Source organism: Stegostoma tigrinum, chromosome 14, assembly GCF_030684315.1.
Source record: "Stegostoma tigrinum isolate sSteTig4 chromosome 14, sSteTig4.hap1, whole genome shotgun sequence".
In the NCBI taxonomy this organism is placed as follows: domain Eukaryota; kingdom Metazoa; phylum Chordata; class Chondrichthyes; order Orectolobiformes; family Stegostomatidae; genus Stegostoma; species Stegostoma tigrinum.
Window position 1 is genome coordinate 10,156,617 of NC_081367.1, and position 24,148 is coordinate 10,180,764.

Sequence of the window (24,148 nt, forward strand, 5' to 3'; positions counted from 1 at the left end):
CTTGCGCTCCTTAGTCTGTCTGTCCCTCTCTATCATTCTTGCTTTCTTGCTCTCTTTCTTTCTCCTCGCGTCTGACAAATCCCCTTTTCCCCTAATTTTCCTCTCTTCCCTTTAATGATCCAGTCTACATTGCATAATGATTGAATTAGTCATCCTATTCACTGCTTTCTGTTCAAGGTCAGCTTTTACAGTCAAAAGTCTTGAATTCAAGAACTTTGTAATCATGGAACAAAATGTGAGGAACAAGTACAGGGAAGCAAAGAGATGTGTGACTAAAACAAACCTGCACAGAGTTTGGACAGAATTTGAAGCTCAGACTTTGTAAATAGGGACAATTTTGAAGGACACGAACTGTCTACATTCCATAGACATACATCTTTCCCACTATTATGAAGCATCTTCAATTGTGTTCACAGAGAGGTCTAAATGCTAGAACTGTCTAAGGTAAGGAGTGAGATAGTATGAAGATTAAAATGAACAGAAAAGCCATCTTAAAATGTGGAGCCTTTCTCCTTCGCATCTGAGTTTGGTTGTAGTGCAAAGTTTAATGAGGTGAACATTTATTATCCAAGTGGGGTCAGGGCCTGGACTAATTATGACAAATCTGTGCACAGGCCTTTAAGAGTAATACTGTATCTTTATATCCGTGAATGTGCCTTGATCAAACCTGAACAATCAAGCCTGTTCAGAGCTTGACCAGCACAGACGATCCAAAATTGGTCCACTCATAATGGACTTGACAATCCAGAGCTGTATGCTACAGGCAATATCCAAGGATGGAGCTGATCGCTATGGGGTCTTTCAGTGCATACAAATGTTGGCCTTGAGTTCAGACATCTTGCAGGCCATCTAATTCATCCACCCTCAAACATAAATCTGTTGATAATATTACTAACATCACCCTTGTCAGTTGTTATGTTTCAGGGAAAAAAATTAAGGGATGGTTTAGACAGCAACCAGAATGACCTGTTTTTCTGATTGAAGAAAACAGAAGAGGCTAGGGGCACTGTTTAAGTGCTCTATTCATAACATCACAACAGGAAATCAGGAGGCTATCTGAGGGTCAAAGGTAAAGTGATGCTGGAAGAGAGTCACGTGAGGGGAGAGGTCACACTGTGGGAGGTGTTTGATTTTTTATAATCCAGCCTCTGTAGCACCTGACCTAGGGGTACTTTTGTTTTGAGGGACAGTACAGAGCGAGGTTTGCCCCATACTCAATTCATGACGTGTCAGATGGGGGGAGGACTGGACATCAATTATTGATGCAAAAATTGGAAATGAACTCGTCCTTCATAAATATCCTGAAACATCAGCAAGAGGAAACCCCTTCGGTTTGTCAACACAAATATTCTTCGACACAACTTGAAGTTCATCATGAACAGGAAGTGAAAATAAAGTCTCCACTTAACCCCTATGAGGGCAGTGCTACCCCCCTATAGGGGTAAGTTGCCAATCATTTTATATTGGTGAATAATAGTCATTGGTGGGTACTTGAATCAAGTAGTGATTCTGTTGAGAAGATGTTCGCTGATATTCTATTTCTGATCTTTTGGCCAAGTTGTCAGTCTTGGCACAATGATAGCCCTCATACCCCAAGACTATGGGCTCAAAGTTCATACTAAAGATTTGAGCATGTAATCTAGGCTAACAGTTTAGTACAGGGCTAATGGAATGCTGTGTTGTTGGAGATGCCCTTTCAAATGAGATAGTGGTCCTCTCATCTTAACTTAAAGATCTCATGGCACTGTTTCAAGGAGCACTGCAGATCTTCTCCTGGTTCAGCAAATATTCATCTCTCAACTAACCCCCAAAGCAGAAAATATGGCCACGTATCCAATCGCTGTTTGTACTGTTTCCCATACAACTTCTGTCATTAGCCCTGTCATCTTTGAAAGCATTCTGTCCATCTCTCTTCCCTTTAGACATCTCCTTTTCTCCCTTTGCTAACAGCCTCAGAGTTGAGCAGGGAGCCACGTAAGGTACATTTCCACGTGGATTGAACGCCAACCTTTAGGCTCAACCACTTTCAGAGACCGTTGCTCGTGTTGTGACCAGACCAAACTAAGTCAGACCATCTAAATCCCCATCGGCTGTATAATCCCAGAAGGGTGCTGAGGCATGCAAGAGCTATAATTAAAATTCACATGTATTATTTCCCCTTTTATTAAGTGTAAATCCATAGTTCAAAACTGCAGAGAGCATTTATTGGCTAGGCTTTGGTTTCCTAAAGAGCACGGCACAGGGTGCTTGTAACTTCTCTGTGTGATTGCCTTACGAAGGAAGTTTATCATTTGCAGCTAGCAATGTTAGGGGAGTAAATGCCCTAGGACAGGCAGAAAGTTTTGTCGTGTTACTGGGAGGAAGGGGTAAAACAGACTAAGAGTCAAGCTGGTTATCCCTGACCCACCTCGTGACTGGCTGGAAAAATCACCTTTGCCTCAGGACATTAGGAACTTGCTTATCATCTGCATTCAGGGATAGTTTAGAGGGTGTGGGAAGAAGGATCAGTTACATAATTGTGGCCTTTCAGAATTGTATTTTGAGAAACAGGACTTCCTGTTGTGGTGTTGTCTCTCTTTCTTTCACCTTAGGCCACACAGCCCAGAGAGGTTCCAGGAACACCAGGGCCTCTGGCCACAGAGGAATCCCAGCACTGGCCAGCCCTTTCTCCACATAGTGGCGGATTCAAACTCTTACAGGATTGCACTGAGGGAGAAAAATCAAATGGCATTTAATTCTAAGATTCTATCTCACATGTGTTGGTGATCATATGAACAATATGGGGATGTCAGTGAATGGTTGTCCACTTCTGGGCTCAAACCATTACCTGTACATGACCAACACATCAAATAGTCTACTGTGCAGTAATAATGAGGCTGAGATGCTGGAGTTTTATTTACCGTTGACTGTTAGTTTAGGACCTCTACTGTCGCTGTGGTTATTTCAAGAGTGTGTGTCCATTTGGCAACAATCTTAATGAGCATTTTCTAGAGCAGAGGAAATTATCCATAACATCTGCACTTGGTCCCTAAATATTTCTCTTCCATTTCAATGAAGTTGAAAGGCACCAGAAATCACTCATAACAGGACAGGAAGGAATATTCCTGAACTATTTCTTACAAAATAATATAATTTAAATATTTGCTTTAACTCATAATGTTAAAGGCGATGACATTATTCCACAAAATCGTCACAGGCTTAAGTCTATTGCTTCTATAATTCTACTGATCAACTAAAGGTGACATTACAGAATATCCTCTGCCCTCACCCATCAAAGCTTGAAATTCTTTATCGGCCTGGTCACTCCCCCACTCTGAATCCAGCAGTGGTGAGATGAAGGCACAAACTGCCTCCTGCTGAATTGATCCTTGCTGGAATACTTGGAAATGGGTGCAGACAGGCATTGCCTGTAGACCAGAAGGGAGAGTTCAATTGGAGTGACGGATGCACTGCAGCATTAATGTGGTGATTCTACAATAAAGAAAGCATTCAAAGACCTTAGCCTTCAACCATCAACCAGCCTCAACCTCTCAGAGTGCCTGTAATTACTGCCACCAAGTCTTAGTTATTTCTCATTCTTTTAATCAGATCACTCAAAAATGGGAAACTCAATATCAGATTGCTAGTTCCAAAGCAATACCTCCTAAGAGGTATCACTGCATCCACTGACTCTGTCCTGCTCTATTATTCAGCATTTCAATAACATCATGAGCAGTGACTGCATACTCACAGTGATTTCATAAACCTGACAGTGAGTGTACCATATTGACATCAGTACAGATACAATCAGTAACACAGGGCCCTGCGGGTGACCAAGTGACAATGTGGGAATCCTGGATTAACATCAGTACAGCTAAAGTTAGCTACACAGCAGTGGGGAAGAGTTAGTAGGTGACAGTGTGAGGGAGCCTTATTAACTTCAGTACAGATGCAGTTACTCATCCAGGATGCCGGGGGCTATTGAGTGACAGTGCGAAGGAGCTGGATTAACATCAGCTGAGTTCAGTCAGTGACTCAGTTTTATTTGGGAGTGCTAAATAACACCAAGTATATGATGGAAGTGGAATAATATTATTTGAGATGGTCAGTATCACCAGATGCTGACTGAGATGCATTACTGAGCTCAAGGTATGGATTAATGGATAAACATCAATTGAGATACAAAATATAGTCCAGTAGGAATGTGTGGGAGGGTAGTGGAGATGGGAAACTGCACACCCTTTAAAAGGTTACATGGATGAGAATGTTCAAATGTTATAACATTCAAGGCTATGGGCCAAGTGCTGGAAAGTGGGATCAGTATAGATAGGCTCGATGGGCTGAAGGCCTCTTCCATGCTGTATGGCTCTATGACTTCAGGCAGGCTTTGAGAATGTGAAACAATTCAGAGAAATTTTCCTGTAGAGGCAGTGGGAAGGGGAAACAATCAGATGGGTTGGCACTGATGAGATTCCGGTCTCTAATACTCTACCCTTGTGACCCCCGATCTATGATTCCCTCCTCCCAAGAAACATCAATTATTTTCTCACTGGTACATAGCTTCATGACTGAGAGAGTCTGGCCTCCACTAATGGTCTGTAGCTCCCAGTGGCTGCATGCCTCTGATTGGCCAGCAGCTTCTGGCAGAGCAGTGCTGAGGCACACAGTAGGCCAAGAAACCTGCTAGTCGCCTATTGATGGCCGATTGGTTCTTGATCAGGTGAGCTTTCTCACTGATTTGGAGAGGATTACTCACTACTGAAGATGCCAGACACCACAGAGCACTAAATCTTAGCCACAATATGAAATGTATAGCATTAAAATTCCATCCATCTCAGATTCTAGATTACACCCATGTTTGAACTAGGTTGAATGTTAAACCCACCTTATTGTTGTTGAGGTGAGGGGGGCAGCAGCTAAGAGAGCGTTCATAAGGTACAGCAGTGTGTAATACTGGAGACACAGTGAGAAGCTCTGCCCTAGCAGAAAACAACAGATTTTCCCAGTTATTCTCTTCACTTCAAACCGCACCAAGGATCATAATCAGTGGCTAAAAATCCCCCATAGACTAAAACCTGAATCCCCTGAGCAGTTCTGTGTACAAGCTACTGTAGCTAGTTGTTTGGAGCCCAGAGATAACACAGTGTGGAGCTGGAGGAACACAGCAGGCCAGGCAGCATCAGAAGAGCAGGAAAGCTGATGTTTCATGTCTGGACCCTTCTTCAGGCAGGTCTTCTTCAGAAAGGTTTTGAGTCTGGACCCTTCTGAAGACTTTCCTGCTCCTCTGATGCTGCTTGGCCAGCTGTGTTCCTCCAGCTCCACACTGTGTTATCTCTGACTCCAGCATGTGCAGTTCTTCCTATCTCTGTTTAAAGCCCAGGCCATCCAACTGAACTGTCAGGCCTGAATGTAATCAGTATACACAGTTCTCCGCCAGACTGACATTCCCCTGTCGGGAGTTGAGGAATTGTAGCTTGTTAGGAACATTGATCTCTAGAGAAAACTCTGAAGATCCACTGCAGGCCATGCCATCATCAAAAGGAGAAAAATGACAGGGAATTGATTTAAAAGCCCTACACAAAGTTCATGGTAGAGTCCTGAATTCTGGACCAGAAGATCAAGATTCAAGTCCGTTTAGGACGAGAAATATGTTATAACACCTGATTGGGTTGACAGAAAAAAAATGCTTTTTACCTTCCCTTTTTGAAGTTGTTTCCCCTGTTGTCTATTTCCACCACATCCTGCTCTTTCACCTGGCTTCCAGTAACAGTCACTAAAATGTGCAGAAATCACAGACATTTCCTTGACATGATACCCATATCTGTCTTGTGAATTGCACTTGCTTCTGATAAGTTTGACCTACCTTGTTGCAGGATATCTGACTTGGTGATAGTGAAGTTGGAGCTGAGAGTGTTTTGAGCATCAGCAGTCTTAGGGACTCCACTCCACAAAAAGCTCAAAGCTTGGTGTGGGTACCCCTCTATCATGCCCCCACTGATACATGCTACTTGTTGCATTCTGTGAGCATTCTAGACACCCTACCTGTCGAAGAAGGTGTTCTCAAGAATGTAAGGTTAAGAGTAATCCATTCAGCTCATTGTATCTGTACCATCTCTCAACTGGGTCATTGCCAGATCTGCAACTCAGTTACATTTTCCATTAATATCCTTGTCTAACAAAAATCTAACAAGATTAGTTTTGAAATTTTCAGTCAATCTCGCCAAAACAGCCATGCAGAGAAGACATTATCAGATTTCCCATGTATGAGAGAATGCTCTCTAACATCACTTGTGGCTCGCCTAGCATTAATTTAATATTATATTCCCCTTTCCTGGAATTTGTTACTGAAGGAAATAACTCGTTCATCCTGCCTCATTACCCATCAACTTCTTTCGTCGCTTTATATCAGATCATAAGAAATAGAAGGAGGATTCAGCCATCTAGTCAATCAATCTTGCGCTGCCATATAGTAAAATCACAGCAGATCTAACTGTGATCTCTTCCACTTTCTACCAATCCCCAACACACCTCAATCAAGTCACTTCTTAATCTCCCTCACCTAATAGAATACAAATTCAGCCGAGGACTTAGTTTAGGAAATTGAACTTGCATTTACAGCCAGCAGTATCAGGTTAAGCACATGACAAAGTTCACCTCCCAGCTGGCCTAATTGTGCTCTGGGAGCAATCGAGGAACAAGCAATGGCGGAGGCTTGTATGAGGTAACCGGCCCACTGTCCGAATTTAATCTAAACCCATGAAATTCCCTTCTGAAAATGACGATCAATGTCCTGTTTATTATGTCACCTATCTGAAAGATGATAGTAAGTACGGAACTGAAAAATGTTGCTGTCTCTGACTTTGTTCCACACTGTGTAATGTTTGTCTTGCACAGTAAGCATCTTGTGCTCTTTGCTCTTTATGTTACCCATTTTATATGCAATACGTTTCACACATTCTTTGCACTGTTATCTTTTTCATATGGTGGGTGGTGGCTGTAACATTATTTGTTCTTTGCCTCGTGTGGCCTTGATGTATTGTAGTGTGTTCGTCATTGGTGGCTTGAGTTCTTTGTCTTTCACGGAGAATTTGTCTTGTGACAAATTACTTTATAAAACTCCAGCATTTAAATTAATTCTGAAGAAAGATACGTTGATCTTGTATGAAAAAATGTTTTTGTCTTGTAATTGTCGTGAAGTTGTTTCTTGCTTTCTCTACAAAAACAGGAGTTGAGTATGTTAGTTATTGGGAATGGTAGAATTGGCCTCTGGTCGGACCCTGGGAGATCTTTCTCTTGATATAGGTAGAATTTTAGGGGCAATTGCCCGTTACACTGTTCGTCATAGTATGAGTTTACAGATGTCAGCCATTCACTTTCAGAGTGGCTTCTGATTTATATGACCTGATTGCTTATCTCTCAACTCAAAGCCTGAACAGCAAGTTTATGTCCCATCCTTGGGATAAAAAGAGAGTCACTCAGCTATCTCATAACCATCACCATCTTTCAGGTATTGTACCATCTGTCAGAGTTCTGACACCATCTTCCACAGTCATGTCTAATTTATCTCTGCTGTAACACCATCCCTATTATCAGTCAATTTTTCATTCTCTTGGAAAATGAGATCCAGCTATTAAGATCCCTAAATGGTAGGCAGGAAGCAACTACAAACTTCCATCTGCTGAATACAAGTGTTTATTTGTATAAGGAAATATGGAACCCAACGTCTACCTTAGTCCATCTGTCCAGAAGTGTCATAGAGTCATAGAGTTGTACAGCACCAACCAGACTCTTTGGTTCAACTTGTCCATGCAGACCAGATACCCTAGATAAATCTAGTCCCATTTGCCAGCATTTGGCCTGTATCTCTCTAAACCCTTCCTATTCATATACCCATCTGGATGCCTTTTAAATGTTGTCATTATACCAGACTCCACCGTCTCCTCTGGCAGCTCATTTCGTATACACACTATTCTCTGCATAAAAAAAGTTGCCCCTTAGGTCCAGTCTAAATCTTTCTCCTCTCACCTTAAATCCATTCCCCTGGTTTTGGACTCCGCTACTCAGGGGAAAAGACCTTGGATATTCACCCTATCCACACCCCTCATGATTTTATAAGCTTCTATAAGTTCACCCCTCAGCCTCTGATACTCCAGGGAAAATAGCCCCAGCCTATTCAGCCTCTCCCTGTAGCTCAAGTGATTTGCCCTGAGCAGCCAGTGCTATTTGTGGAGTACACTCAGAGACATCAATCCTAAAGGTCACCTATATTTAAAAAGGAAGTCACATTAGCAGAAGAACTAATCCAAATGCTGCCCCTCACAGGCTGAATATGCTCAACATCCCAACACCAGGCCCTGGACCTGACCATTGATTCCCTTCCTCAGTCCAGATTGCCAGGTCCACTCATCATAATTCTCCCTGATTCCCTTTCTCCCAAGTCCTGATCTCCCTCTTGTAACTCCCAGTCGTCCTCTTCCTTGATCCCTGACTTCTGATTCTTGATTTCCTTCCCTCCTGCAACCACCCACTTCCATCACCCTCAATTCCTGATTTCTCCGTCCTGCTGTCCTTCCCCCTTGATTCCTGACCTCCTTCTCTCCCACTCTCAGTGCTTGACCTCTCTCTGACTCAACTCCAGACCTCTCCATGATGGCCTCCTTTCCCCTCAGTCTCTGACCTCTTTCTGCAAGTTTCCCTCCCTTAAGTCTCCTGATTCCCCTCCCTGATCCTCCTCTTCTCCCTCCCTTGTTCTGAAGCTCCCTTTGCCTCAACCATTATGATGCCTTCCCATACGCTTCTCATATTATCTCTTAATTGAGCAAATTTTACAAAATGCTATTTGTGTTCCAGTAAGGTTCATTCGTGCCATCAGTCAGCAGCATTTACCCTGTCCTATTGCTATGATTTTTCCGTTTTGGCGAATTCCTGATGAAATGGTGGTTCAGTTTGGCTAATGTCCTATTGAAGAAACTTTTAAACCTCATCCAATTGATGTAAAATCCGGATCAGTTCACTAGCCAATCCAGGATGGATTTGCCCACATATGGGAAACTGGCGCGGCCTTGGTCAGTTGCGAATTGTTGGTTAGGCACAACACATCTCCGTAAAAGGAGGGAACTATATTCTTGTAGGATTGGGAGTATCTCCATCTCATTGTCCTAAGCTGGTCGCCAATGAACACAACTGAGCTCAGTGAATAAAGAACATAGAACAGTACAGCACAGGAACAGGCCTTTCAGCCCACCACGTCTGTGCTGACCATAATGCCATTCTAAACTAAACCCATCTGCTTGCCTATGGTCTGCATCCCTGTATTCCCTGCCTGTCCATGTCGATGTTTAAACATTGCTATCTGATCTACTGCCGCCACCTGATCCAGCTCTGTGTAAAAACATTTGCCTCGCACATCTCCTTTGAGCTTCCACCCTCCCACTTTAAACCTATGGACCCTACTATTTGACATTTTCATTCTGGGAAAAAGACACCAACTGTCCACCCTATCTATGCCTCACATAATTTTATATTCTTCACTCAGTTGCCCCTCAGCCTCAAATACTCTACCAAAAAATATCCAAGTTTGTCCAACCTCTCCTTGTACCTAATACACTCCAATCCAGGCAACAAACTGGTAAAGCTCTTTTCCACCCTCTCCATATCCACCCCATAGGCTACAAACCAGTTGTAATGCATAAAGTTGGGTGAAGAGTGACTTAGTGTAGGGAATTTGCATTTAGATGCCTATAGGGGCACTGATTTCATCTTGCGGATGACCTGGCAGGTTCAAAAATAATTGGCTCACTGCAGATGGTGAAACAACCAATAGTAGGAAAAGAAACTGAGGTGCTACAGGAGCATTCTGGGTTGTTTCCTGCCTGTAAATTAAATAAAGTTGACTGTCATTCCCACCTCTGAGAACAGTCTACAGAACCATCAGAGATTGTCCATGAACCTATCAACGTTTTATACCACCCTCCATTTGATGCCAGTGGAAAAGAAAGACAGGCATGGGCTGATGTTCTGTGAGCACAATGTTTCATTTCCTCCCATTGCAGACACCCCTGAACCCCAACCACAACCTCAAGCTCAGCCTAGATTGGGAAATGCCCTGTTTGTTGAAAGGTGCCTGGGCATCCAATTGACGACCCCTGCTGTGAAACAGCCAGCCAACATGTATGGCTTAGTACTTGCTGATACTGGGATACTGATACCTTTCCTGCTGTTCCAGGTAGTCAACACTCTTAGTCATTATCAGCAATGGGCAGAGAATGAAGCCAGGTTAAATTAACTTGTGTTTGGGACTTAGTGAGGTGCTAGGAATCACCATTATTTCTTGTAATGTGCTACACACGAGAGAGGATGAACTGCTCCATGAAAGATAAGTCTATACTCCGTAGAGTCAATAACTATGTTATTTTAGCCTTCGAGCTACATTGTAACTTATAACGTACAGTTCTAGCTGCTCATTTGGTCTCATAAAATACATCAATAAAATTTGCAATCGCATTTTCACTTTTCTATCATTAAATTCTGCAGCTCGTTCTTAAGGCTTTTCCCTACAAGATTGATGCTCTCTAATTCCATAGCTGAGATAAGATTGTTTTTTTTTCATTCAGAGCTTCCATCTCCCTGAGGGGGCTTCAGGACAATTCAGATCCAACAGCCTGCTCTCAAAACTCTGCACACATTTTGACAGCTGTGATAAATTCTAAAAACAATTAACATTCAAAATCTATTTCCCAATGTTGACACATGCTTTAAAAAAATTCCAGGCTCCAGATCTGTACCTTCAACAGAACTAACCAATTTTACTGGGGGCCATACCCTATCAGTGTATCGTATTTTGTTGAAATCCATCTTTTTTTTAAAAAATAAATTATTCACAGATAAATGGACTAAACAACAGTGGTAAAAATATTACCTCTGCCCAGTTCCAACTCAGTTGCAGAGTTAATAAGCAACTGGCCAATAGTATTTATTGCTGATTGTCAGGTTATATTTGAGACTGTTCTGTCTCCCAGTGGCTCCTGTTATTTGTAGCAGAAAGCAAATATAAAACAGCAGGTCTGTGTTTGAGAAGTGATGTGGTCTGACTGGATAGTGCCATTTTTGCAGAACCTTTTACCGATTTGAAGCAGGCTGGGATAGCTCCATGCATAACTCCCTGCTGCTGAACAGAGTGACCCCATATGGAGAGAAGATCTACATGACATTGTCAGCGTATTTGGAGGTAAGTTCTTGCCCCAAATAAGCAGAGTCTGTATTCCACCTTCCAGCTTCCTGGGAATTTTGTACTCAACAACACAAGGGACATAAATCATGGCAAATCTTAAAGGTTTTTATTTCAGGCACCCACTTTCAGTATCAGACCCCAACAGGGCAGCTACAAAATGAGATGAATATAAAGTTTCCTCTATGCTGCCCATCAAACACTTGCCACACAGGTGCAGTGTGGGGTTGAATGGGAAGTTAAGCTTCCTCTCATCTGTCTCCATCAATCACTTCCAGGGTAGATACAGTACATGGTGTAATAAAGTGTAAGGCTTACTCTGCAGTCATTCATCAAAGAGCAAGGAGAACATGGTTTATTTACTTGGCAAAGCATCCTCCACAAAGTCCATTAAATACTCCAAAGACAGGTACAGCGCAGGTTTGATTCAGAGTTAAGCTCCCTGTACACTGTCCCATTAAACACTCGAGGATAGATGCAGCATAGGGTGAGATAGAGTTAAGCTTTCTCTAAGCTGCCCCATTAAACACTCCCAAGATAGATGCAACTTAGGGTATGATTCAGAGTTAGCAACCTTTACACTGTCCCACTCAACACTCCCAGATTTGGTGCAGCATAGGGTGAGACACAGAGTTAATCCTCATCTACACTGTCCCATTGAACACTCACAGGATAGATGCAGCATAGGATAAGATACAGGCTTCAACTTCCTCTGCATTGACCCATTAACCACCCTCAAGGCAGTTACATCCTGAGCTAGATATGGGATAAAGCTCGCTCTTTGTCCTCTGTGTGCTGCACTAGTGTGACTGCTTTTATTTTCCCTCCACAATCCAACCTATAATCTTGTTGTGAGTGATGTTGCTCAATATTTTTCCAGTGTGATTGTGTGTTGATGAGGAATTTGATGGCATTCCAGGAAACCAAACAAAAGCAGTTTCCTTTTAAACAAAGCAATTTTTCCATTGAAATACAACTTTCAGGATCACCGATCTTAACTGGGAAGAGAAGTTCCAATCAGAAGCTAAGAAAGATTAAAAAATTGCTCCTCATCACATTGTAAAACTTTTGTAAATCTCTCATCTCTCTTTGGCAGATGGAGAACTGTACACAGCCTGCAGTTGTTACTAAAGACTTCTGCATGGTGTTCTATACACGAGATGCCAGGCTGCCAGCCTCCCGTTCTATCCGCAACCTCTTTGGCAGTGGAACACTCAAAGCTTCAGAGAGGTAAGAGGCTGCCTGCTGCTGAAGGTCTGCAGCCTATGTCAATGGGCACTCATTCACTCCTGGTGAAGCGTATGTTGTGATTTATCAACCACATGGGCAGGGAAGAGCTGGCCCTTCAATCTCTGGGGTCAGTGTTCATATAAATATGATTGTCTTGCGTTTGAGCTCAAGATCACCGCGCAAACTAAGTTGCAAAGTGAAAGAGAAGAGTAGGAAAGGGATTAAAACAAACACGTAAGTTAGTAGCTGGAATAGACCACTTAGCTTGTTCCAACATTTGGCAAGATCTTGGTGGATCTGATCTTGACCTTAACTCCACTTCCCTGTCTGTCCCACATAGTCCTTAGCTCATTTGTTGATCAAAACTATGTCCAACTCAGGTTTGCCCACTGGTGAAGAGAATTCCAAAGATTAATGGGCCTCTGAGAGAATAAATCTCTTTTCAAGCCCTTTTTAACTGAGAGATCTCTTATTTGGGAACTGTGTCCCCGAGGTCTAGATTCCTACTTGACAGGGAATGTCCTCCCTCAGCATCTACCTGTCAAACTCTCAGAGGATTATAGACATTTCAATAAGAGCACATAAACTAAAATGGAGTAAGAGCTGGAAAGGGTGTACTGGGGCATAGGATTCTAGTACTGGCTTTGATCCTTCAGAAAATGCCTTGAAAAACTCAACAATAACATATTGTTGTCAGAAAACAGAGGGTTGCATGGGGTCTTAAACAGGAGCCAATCATAATCTCTTGATAACCAGTTTACATCATTTTCAGAAAATGGACTCTGGCGCAAAGGCTGATGAATTGGTCTATTGTCCTAATTGTGGTAAACTCTGCTAGCTCTCCTGAGAACAAGAGAGGTGTTCCATCTAATTATTGGTCCAGGAATAGACTGCTATTAGTGCTGTGGTTGGTCACGGCTTAAAATTGATGGTGACAACACATGTTAAGATCAGAGACAGTAAGAAGTGCAGATGCTAGAGTCAGAGATAACACAATGTGGAGCTAGAGGAACACAGCAGGCAAGGCAGCATCAGAGGAGCAGGAAAGTTGACGTTTCGGGTCAGGACCCTTCTTCAGAAAAGACCCTTTTTCTGAAGAAGGATCCTGACCCAAAACATCAACTTTCTTGCTCCTCTAATGCTGCCTGGCATGCTGTTTTCCTCTAGCTCCACACTATGTTATATGTTAAGATCAGACTGAAGGACACTGAGGTACCAAATAGGAACCTTGTTGTGAAAGGAGCCTGGGGCTGCCTTCACTAAAGTCTGCAGCACCAAGGACAGAGCTTCTCACCTCATTCACTGAGGATAAAGATTCTTTCTTGAGAGCATGAAAGGATGATGGCTAAATTTATTAATGGCGCAGTTTTCTGTACACTGATCTTGGAGATTGGCAAATTGTGTAAGTGTTTGTTGAAACAAATAAAGAGGGACTTTGGTTTTTCCAGTCATTCAAATTTTGTTTGGAGAAAGATTGAGGAAATTGGACTCATTCACTTCAGAAAAAAGCTAATAGTGACGTGACCCCATTAGAATTTTTAAGCTAGATCAGTAATTAGTACATGGAAAGTATTCATATCCCATGGGTTGTAAATGGATAAAATCAGCAGAGCAAAGGAACATTTTTAGACAAAGGATAATCATGACTTGTTTTAATAAATTACCAGGTAACAGCATTAATCTAGACAGCGACAGTCAAATCAAAACTGTTCTAGAGAGAAATGGGAAGAATAGCTGCAATCATTTCTTATGTTAAGGCACTTTGTTAACTTTTCCCAGCATTGAAAAGAATTATTTATGGGAGACAGTTTGAATGAGTGGGGAGACTTGTCTCTTTTCTGAAAGAGCTGTCTGGAGGAGACAGTGAAGGTGAATTTACACGGCAATTCTTCCTGTCTGTGAGTGTAAGCACCACATCTGGTCACATGAGAAAAGCCAACAATGAAATGGCACTAGTTGGGAAGAGGCCCCATTCATGAGATCCCTAGGAAGACAGAGCTTTACAGTGTAAGGTGACAAACGATGGCCTGTTGTGTTATCGCTGGATGGTTAAACTAGTGACCCAGGTAAGTATTCTGGGGGCTTGTGTTCAAATCCTGCCATGACAGATATTGGAATTTGAATTCAATAAAAATATTGAATTAAGAGTCTAATGATGACCATATATCCATTGCTGATTATTGGAAAAACCCAAATGGGCCACTAATGCCCTTCAGGGAGGGAAACTGCCCTCCCTACCTGGTCTGGCCTACATATGACTCCAGACCTACAGCAATACAGTTGACTCTTAATCCTCCTGTGGACAATTAGGGATGGGCAATAAATGACGGCCTAGCCAGTGTTGCCCTCATCCCATTAATAAAAAAAAACTTGATATTGTGAACTGGCTATCTGTTATGAATTTCCTTGTTCTTATTCCCACAGTAATCGAGTGACTGGTGTGTACGAACTGAGCCTATGCCGAGTCGCTGATGCTGTTAGCCCAGGTTGGAGCTGTAGTTCTTGTGTCTGACAAATCTCGCTGTTTAAACTTGTGAAAATGTGGCCTTTTCTTTTGGAAGGATTTTGGGTTATTGAGAGCCCTCACATTGCAGACTGCATGCCAGATGTGACAAAGCACAAGAGGTCCTCCATGGGTAGTGGGTGGGCAAACATTAAAGCTATAATATAAGCTACAGCTATATCCATCATTTGGCAGCATTTATTGCAGGCGATAACTACTGAGGAAATACCAGACGCTTCTTTGCAGCAATCATAAGTTGAGAAAATATTGATGAAAAGTGAGAGGGCTGAAGGTATGAGATTTATTCCCATCATGCTTTATATTTCTGGGACCTGACTGTGACAGTTCTGCCACTGACACTGTGGTGCTCCACAGGGACCATGGCCCATTTGCATGTTGGGAGTCAACTCCTTTGCTCTTTGTCAAGCACCAGCAATTTGACCAATGATAGAGACCCTCCATTGGGGTCCTTTTATTGCTGGGACAACTTTCTGGCCCTTGTTCGGCATGTATCTTTGCTCCTTTTGGCGAATTGGCTCAACTGCCGTTTTGTGGCCTGTAGGGACACTGAGACTCTGTATCCTTTACAGGCATGCAGCGAAGACGTAGACGGGTCCTTGACACCTCCGTTGCCTACGTTCGTGGGGAAGAGAACCTGGCCGGGTGGCGGCCTCGAAGTGACAGCCTCATTCTGGACCACCAATGGGAATTGGAGAAACTGAGCCTTTTACAAGAGGTGCGTGAACCACTTGACTGGGGCATTCCTCTGCCAGTGGGAAAGATTGACATTATACTTAACTTTATCAGAAGGAAAGCTTTTCTTTGCCCCCTTCACCTGAAGGAAATGATTCTTGCTGGGATTTGAGTTCCACCAACCCTGGGTGCTGTTTGGGATCCCATGAGTCCTTCATTTGTGAACTCAGACACTGAGTTTCAACAGGCCTGTTAGTAGGACTTGGACAGCATCCCTATTGACATCAGTCATTGCCTTTGATCTGTGGACACAGAGGACCAGGTTTTGTTACACATCTCCCTTTCCCAATCTATCATCATTCACATAAGAATCTGCCTTCCTGACTTCATCTGCCCGCTGTATTTGCCCACTCACTAACCCTAATGCATCCTCTTCACAGCTCATCCTCCCATGCAGCTTTGTTGTGTCTGCAATCTTTGTGATATTGCCTTTAGTTCCCTCATTCACATCATTAATATATATTGTGAATGGTTGTGGTCCGAGTACTGATCCCGACCAGTCACTGCCTGGCACTTCAAAAAAGTCCCATTTATTCCTATTCTTTGTTTCTTGTCTGCCAACTAGTTCTCTGTACTGCCCCCCAATCCATGCACTTTAATTCTATGTGCTAATGTCTTATGTCAGACCTTATCAAAAGCCTTCTGAAAGTCTAAGTAAACCACATCCACTGGTGCTCCCTGATCAACTCTACTAATTATAGCCCTGAAAAATTCCACGAGATTTGTCAACATGATTTCCCTTTCAGCAATACATACTGACCCTGTCCAATTTTGTCACTGTTTCCCAAGAGCTCTGCTATTAAATAATTTTTAATGTCTGTAGCATTTTCTCCACCACCAATATTAGGTAAGTGGTCTATTGTTCCCTGTTTTCTCTCTCTACTTATTTTTTTAAATTTTAACACTTCAACCATAGGAACTGTTTGAAAGTCCACAGAATCTTGAAAAGTCACATCAATTTATGTACTAAGTACTCTGGGATATAGATTATTGGGCTGTATGGATTTATTGGCTCTTAACCTCTTCAAAGTCTCCAACACTATTTCCCCACCAATATTGATTTCATTCAGTTTCTTCCACTCACTAGACCATTCATGCCGCAATATTTTTTGAATGTTATTTGTGCCTTTCTTTGTGAAGATAATGTCACAGTATGTATTTAATAAGATGCAACACGTGCCCACACGCCACCTCCCACACCACCATTCAAGGCCCTAAACAGCCATCCCAAGTGAGGCAGAGCTTCACCTGCATCTCCTTCAACCTAGTCTATTGCATTCTGGTGCTCCCAATGTGGTCTTCTGTACATCAGTGAGACAAAACATGGATTAGGTGATTGTTTATGCTGAGAATTTCTGCCTGGCCCGTTATGGCTAACCTAACCTCCCAGGCATCCGCCGCCCATTCCAACTCCCTGTCCCACGCCCCCTCTGACATGCCCATCCTCAGCCTCCCCCAGGGTCATAGCAACACAGAAAGCAAATTTGAAAAACAACACCTTACCTTCCGCCTAGACACCCTACAGCCCGGAAGACCCAACATTGAGTTCTCCAATTTCAAACCACCTTCCCACCCATACACTGCCTCCTCTTCTAGCCCCACCTCCTCCCTTCCATTCTACCTTCTGACCCTCCCTCCCATCCGCTGACCAGATTCATCCCTCCCATCGACCAACCAGGTCATAACTACCACCAGTATCCATTTATCACCACCATTCTGCTACCCCCTCCCCCTACCCTTTATCTGCAGCTCCCCCTATGCCCACATCCAGTTCTGAAGAAGGGTAATATCTAAAACATTGACTGCTCCTTTCCTCCAGATGCTGCCTGGCCTGCTGTGTGCTTCCAGCTTCCTGTTTGTCTACTGTGTATTTAATTGGTCTGTCACCTCTTTGTTCCTCATCATCATTTCTCCTGTTTCTGACTGTAAGGGGCCTGGATTTGTCATCACTAATCTTCTTTCTCTTCACAGAACTATCGAAGCTATTACAATCAGTTTGCATGTTCCCCCAAAACATACTCTTGTACTCTATTTTTCACTTCTTCATCAAGTAGAGAGCAGTCATATTTTGAGGTAATGCAAAGATTTTTTGTTGAGATCCTTGCCTGTTTCTTGACCTGCAGGTGGAAAAGACCCGACACTATCTGTTATTGCGTGAGAAGCTGGAGAGCACACTGAGGTCAGGTTGCGATTCGGTCTCCTCTTACACCAGTGAGGACCTCAGCGAATCCCAAAGCGTCTCCTCAACGTACAGTCTACACTCAACAGGCAGCAATGACATGCCAACCTCTACCTGCACCACCACTAAACGGCAGAAAGAATTAGCAGCTAAGGTAGGGAACCAAAGAGAATTCCCTCTAGGAGAGCATAAGGTCGAAGGAAGTGAAACTTGAGCTCTCGCCTATCCCTCAGTAGAATATAAATTCTGCCTCAAGTCGTTTTTGGTGAAATTGTGTTCTTATTGAGTGAAGGATGTTAATTAATGGAATGGTATTATTTTTCACTCTCTATCCCAGTGTCACCAACAAACTCCCAGGACAGATACAGCATGACTAAGATGTAATGTAATGCTCCCCATGTGCTGGTTATAAAAACCTAGGTGAAAATGTCGTGCATGCCTTCATTGTAATCTTTTGGCGATTTGGGATCCCTTTAATTGGAAAATACCCTTCTCCCGTCATTGGCCGATAAAGCTGATGGAGGAAAATCGAGGGGTTATAAATCAGTTAATCAAATGTTAGAGTCTACATTTAAGGACAACGTGACTGGAAACATAAATATTCAGTTGATTTTAAAGGTCATGTCTGACAAGTCTGATTGAATTTCTTGTTGCTGATTTTTGGAGAAACTTATCTGATTCATTAACGGAGGATGGATCCTGCTGTTTTTACCCGGTCTGGCTGCATGTAACTCCAAATCTACAGCAGTGTGGTTAGCCCTTACCTGACTTTGGGCATGAGGAAGGAACTGGCTCAGCCGTGAACAGAAAGGTTTGTTGATGAAACAATATAATCAGAAACTAATAGGCGTTGTTCTCTCTTCCAGTGCCTCCGACTTCTATCTCACACATTTAATAGGGAGTACAGCCATGTCTGTATCAGTGCCAGTGAGAGCAAGGTATGCTGACACTTTGTGAGATTTACTTTAACTTAACTTAATATGATATGCATCTTGACATCATTTTCTGGTAGTGGTGTAATTGTGCATGTACCAATCAATGGACAAGTGTGAGGAAATGGGTAGCTTGGCGAGGGTATCTGTTGGATGGTAAGTCCTGGATATTTAATGCCTGGCCAATTATGGGATGGCCCATGACAACAGCTCAAAGGAACCCAACCCCACAACAACATAGAGCATAGGACAATATAAGGGTGACATGGGAAGGTACATCAAAATAGGAGAGTACTCATTGTGGGAGATTTCTTAGTCAGGGCTACAGACAACCCTTTGCAATCAGGATCAGGAGTTTTGATTGATACAATACCTTGTGGGTATCACCATCAAATGGAGAGACTGTAACCAAAAGATATTGTACAATACCTTGTCTATTGTATACCTTTAGAATCCCTTATGTACCTTTAGATATCATAGCCCCATTTGCAAATATCTTTATATATCTTAAGTAAGTTTAGTATACCTAATAGAATACCTTCTATATTGCAGAATACTATTAAAGGATACACAATGAAATCAATTACCTGTGTTTCTGGTCGTGCAAAAGATGTTGAGGGGAAGTGAGCCTTCTAGATTGCTATTGCAAAGGACTGTCATAGTCACAGTGGGTCAAATGCAATGTGATTCTCTGGGTTCTATAAATGTAGTTTCCTGAGCCGCATTTGGAAGTAGGATTATTTCAGTTGGCTTCTGTGATCATTGTTTGACACAAAAGGAAGAGTAATTACCTTGGGGTTTCCACTCCAGATTTGAACAATGGGCCGAACTGTGACACCCCAACAGTCAAACACTTTTCTAACCATCGCTACCAAGCTTCACACACATGACTGCCCAGGCACAGTTGGCCTCCATAGAGCTGGACTCTGTGTCTTTGGAAGGGAGTAGGAATGGAAGAAGAGGGAAAAGTGACTGGCATCAAAGTGATGAAGATTGTCTATTAGAAGATGAATACAAGAAAATCTCAGACTGTTCTCTTTCTTGTTTTACAGATATCTGAGATGTCTGTCACACTGACAAGGGACACATCATTCTCCACATTGAGCAACACCACACTGCCCCCTTCCTCGACCTGTCCCTCTCTGCTGGAAGGACAATACATCTCCCCAGAGCTCAGGTTACAGCCCACGTTTTTCAATAATTTCCCAGTTTACCTTTACATATTCTCTCCAACATCCACAGTAACACATGAAGCGAAAAGCTTCCTCCTGAGCAGCTGTGGCAGGGTATATTTAGCCTTTAATAAGTAGCCCATTGGACCATCTTGTGGCACAGTGGTAGTGCCCCTCCCCCTGGAGGGACCGCAAGACCCCGGTTCAAGTCCCACCTGCTCCAGAGGCCTGTAGTAATATCTCTGAACAGGTTGATTAGAAAAAAAACTGCTATGTAAATGCAAATACATTTAATAAAAAAACAAATAGCCCATTGGGCCCTCTGTGGCACAGTAATAGTGTCCCTGCCCCTGGACTAGGAGACCTGAGTTCAAGCCCCACCTGCTCCAAAGGTGTGTAATAAAATCTCTGAATAGGCTAATTTTTTTTCAAAACATTTTTGTTTAAATTGAAGAAACTGCCCTCTGGCATCTAACCCTATTAATAAAAGAACAAATAGCCCATTAAGGGCTGGTGGTAATGTCCCAATCTCTGAGTCAGGAGGTCTTGAAACTATAAACAAGGTTGACTAGAAAATATAATCAAGGCTCCCATGTTTAGCGCGTGAGACAGTGAAGGTTGCAAGGTATGTAAACTTCTGTTACATTGAAGGACTTGGCTTGAAAGAGAGTGAGGGATGCAGTATCTGTCAGAGACTGTGATAGTGAGATGTGCAGATGGTCATATCAGAGATTACTGTAATTTAAGGTACATCACAAGGTATTAAACTGAAGTGCAAGAGGTATGTTTGCAATTGTCACAGTGAGGAACATGTGGTACATGAAAAGCTTTATTATAAGGTATGTTAGCTTGTTAAAATGAAGGGTTGCATACCACTACAGAATATGGGCTACATCAGAGTGTTACTAACTAAAGCAGAGAATATTTCAGTGAGGCACTGGGAGATATAGAGAGGTATAAATAACATGAAATCTCTGAATGAGCTACTCAGCAAAGGACAACTGGAGGCAAGCAATCTCTGCTGGCCTTGCTTGCAATGCTTATATCATCCATGTTAAGTGAAAGAAAGCCATCAATCTCTAGATTAGGTGACCAAAGCATGTGTGGGGATGAAGGGCCATCTTTTAAATGCTTTTCTCTCCGTACTAGGACTCCTGAGGCCCAATCCAGAGCAATCAGTCCAGATCCTGATTCACTACAGGAAGGTGAACTGAAGAAATCTCCTGTTGCCGGCAAGGATGAGAAAGGCAGCGCTCGCATGTTTGTAGCCGACATCCAGGAGATTAGAGTGAGGTACAGGGAAAGTGTGACCTCTCCTCCTTTTCACAGGCTCATACACCATCAATGATCTCAACCACTCCTTTCCAGTGATCACAATCTCTCCTTTCATATTGTTTCCAAATTGATTATACTGTACATTCGGGAGGCCCACCCAGTGTGCAAATGAGCCACGTGAGCTTGATTTGCTGCACTTGTGAGTGGGCTGCAGCCAAGACAGCCAGAAGAGAGATTGGATACTTCGAGCTAGGTGGGTTCCTGTTCCCTTATAAATTCATAGCCTCCTTATAAATCCAGACGCCTTTTGGAAGCCCTTTGTCCCAGTCACGATATGAGGGTTTTTGGGAAGGGGACTAGGAACTGCAAAAACCTTCCCTTGCTAGCACAGACCTTTTACTTGGAAAGCATGGGGTATAGAATCGGACAGAGCCTACTTCAGCATTCATTGGATTATGGCCTGTCTGTATTTTCACCTCACTTACCTGCCTTTGTGCCATAACCCATACTGAAAAAGAATCTAACAATCTTAGTTTTGGTATTTTGTTTGGCCCCACAGCCTCAGTGGCTTTTTTTTAGTGAGCACGATATTTCCAGTGTACTTGATCTGAAGTAGTGTTTTCTGATCACTCCTGCATAGCCTAGTTTTAACTTCAATATTACATCCCCATTATCAGGGATTCTGACACATGATAAATAGTTTCTTCCTATTTACCCTTCCAAACCCTTTAATCATCGTAAATGCCTCAAGGAGTTTATTCATTCATCTTCAATTCTCAGAGGAGCACAGCCAGTCAATGCAACTTGTCCTCAATGTAATTCTTTTAATCCCAGAATCATTCTCGTAAATCTGTAACCTGCATATGGTTAAAACATCCTTTCAGAAGATGTGGTGTTCAGAATTGAAGGTGGTATTCCAGGTCCAATTTAACAAGAGCTCTAAATACTAAGAGTCATTGAGCCATACAGCACAGAAACAGACCCATTGTTCCTACTCATCCACGCTGACCAAACATCCCAATCTGACCTCGTTCCATTTTGCCAGCATTTGGCCCATATCCCTCTAAACTGTTCCTATTCATGTACCCATCCAGATGTCTTTTAAATGTTGTAATTGTATCACCCTCCACCACTTCATCTGGCAGCTTGTTCCATACAGGCACCAACCTCTTCATGAAAAATATACCATGCACATCCTTTTGAAACCTTTCCCCTCTCACCTTAAGCCTGTGCCCTCTAGGAAAAAGACCTTGGCTATTCACCCTGTCCATGCCCCTCATGATTTTATAATCCTCTATGAAGTCACTTCTCAGTCTCCGATGCTCCAAGGAAAGAAAAACCCAGTCTATGCAGCCTCTCCCGATAGCTCAAACCCTCCAGTCCCAGCAGCATCCTTTTAAATCTTTTCTGCACCCTCTCAAGTTTAACAACATCCTTCAAATGGAAGGGTAATCAGAATTGTACGCTGTATTCTGAAAATGGTCCCACCTATATCCTGTATAGTCACAACATGACATTCTACCTCCTATCACTGACCAATAAAGGCTAGCGTATCAAATATCTTCTCCATCACCCTGTCTACTTGCAACACGACTTTCAAGGAGCTATGCACCTGTACTCCTAAGTTTGTTTGTTCAGCAACACTCCCTAGGGCCTGACCATTAACTGTAAAAGGCCTGCCCTGGTTTGCCTTACCAAAATGTAACACTTCAAATTTATCTGAATTACATCTTTGTAAGATTACAATCAATTGGGTCAATGGGCTGAGGAGTGGCAGATGGAGTTTAACTTGGAGAAATACAAGGTATTGCATTTTGGTAAAGCAAACAAGGGCAGGACTTGTACTATTGATGGTAGTGCCCTAGGTAGTGTTGTAGAAGAGAGAGACCTATGGATTCAGGCACTTAATTCTTTGAAATTTGTGTCACATGTAGACAGGGTGTTAAGATGGCATTTAACTTGCTTGTCTTCATTGCTCAAACCTTTGAATAGAAGTTGGGACATCATGTCGATGTAGTACAGGATGTTGGTGAGCCCTTTTCTGGCATATTATGTGTAGTTCTGGTTGCCCTGTTATTGGAAGTATATTATTAAATTGGAGAAGGTGCAGAAAAGATTTACCAGGATATTGCCAGGACTGGACAGTTTGAGTTATAAAGATAGTCTGGGACTTTTTACACTGGAGTATAAGAGATTGAGGGGTGACCTTATAAAGGTTTATAAAATCATGAGGGGCATGGATAAGGTGAATGACAAGGGTCTTTTGCCTAGGGTGAGGGAGTTTAGAACTAGGAGTCATATTTTTAAGATAAGAGGAGAAAGATTTAAAAAAGGACATGAGGGGCAACATTTTGACATAGAGCATGTGGAATTAACTGCCTGAGGAAGTGATGGATGCAGACAGAGTTACAACATTTAAAAGATATTTGCATAAGTACATGAATTGGAAAGGTTTAGATAGGTATGGGCCAAATGCAGGCAAGTAGGACTAGTTTAGTTTAGGAACATGGTCAGCGTGGACTGGTTGGAATGAAGGGTCTGTTTCCATGCTGTATGACTCTATGACTCTAAACTCCATCTGCCACTCCATGGCCTATTGGCCCATCTGATCAAGGCCCTTCTTCGCTGTCCATTACGCCATCTATTTTGGTGTCATCTACAAACTTACTAACCAATTGTCCTACATTCACATTCAAATCAATTCTGAAAATTATGAAAAGCAGTGGTTCCAGCACCGATCTTTGCAGCACACCACTGTTCAGAGAACTCCACCACCATTCCCTGTCTCCCACCTTCAGGCAATTTTGTATCCAAATGGCTAGCTTCCCCTGGATCCCATGTGGTCCAACCTTACTAACCAATCTATCATGCAGGGCCTTATCAAACACTGTACTGAAG

At 42.7% G+C, this 24,148-nt stretch overlaps 1 protein-coding gene across 27 annotated transcripts in view; it reads left to right on the plus strand.

The window, feature by feature from the left end:
- The window catches only part of kif1aa (kinesin family member 1Aa), a 259,928-nt gene that overhangs the window by 228,025 nt on the left and 7,755 nt on the right, over positions 1-24,148 (plus strand). For all 27 annotated transcript variants that reach the window (XM_059650980.1, XM_048541717.2, XM_059650983.1 and 24 more), the window contains 8 exons: positions 11,092-11,206; positions 12,303-12,436; positions 14,861-14,922; positions 15,530-15,675; positions 17,816-18,025; positions 18,738-18,809; positions 19,856-19,980; positions 21,125-21,268. In XM_059650980.1, coding sequence (XP_059506963.1) covers positions 11,092-11,206; positions 12,303-12,436; positions 14,861-14,922; positions 15,530-15,675; positions 17,816-18,025; positions 18,738-18,809; positions 19,856-19,980; positions 21,125-21,268 — 1,008 coding nt within the window. The remainder of the gene's footprint in view (positions 1-11,091; positions 11,207-12,302; positions 12,437-14,860; positions 14,923-15,529; positions 15,676-17,815; positions 18,026-18,737; positions 18,810-19,855; positions 19,981-21,124; positions 21,269-24,148) is intronic.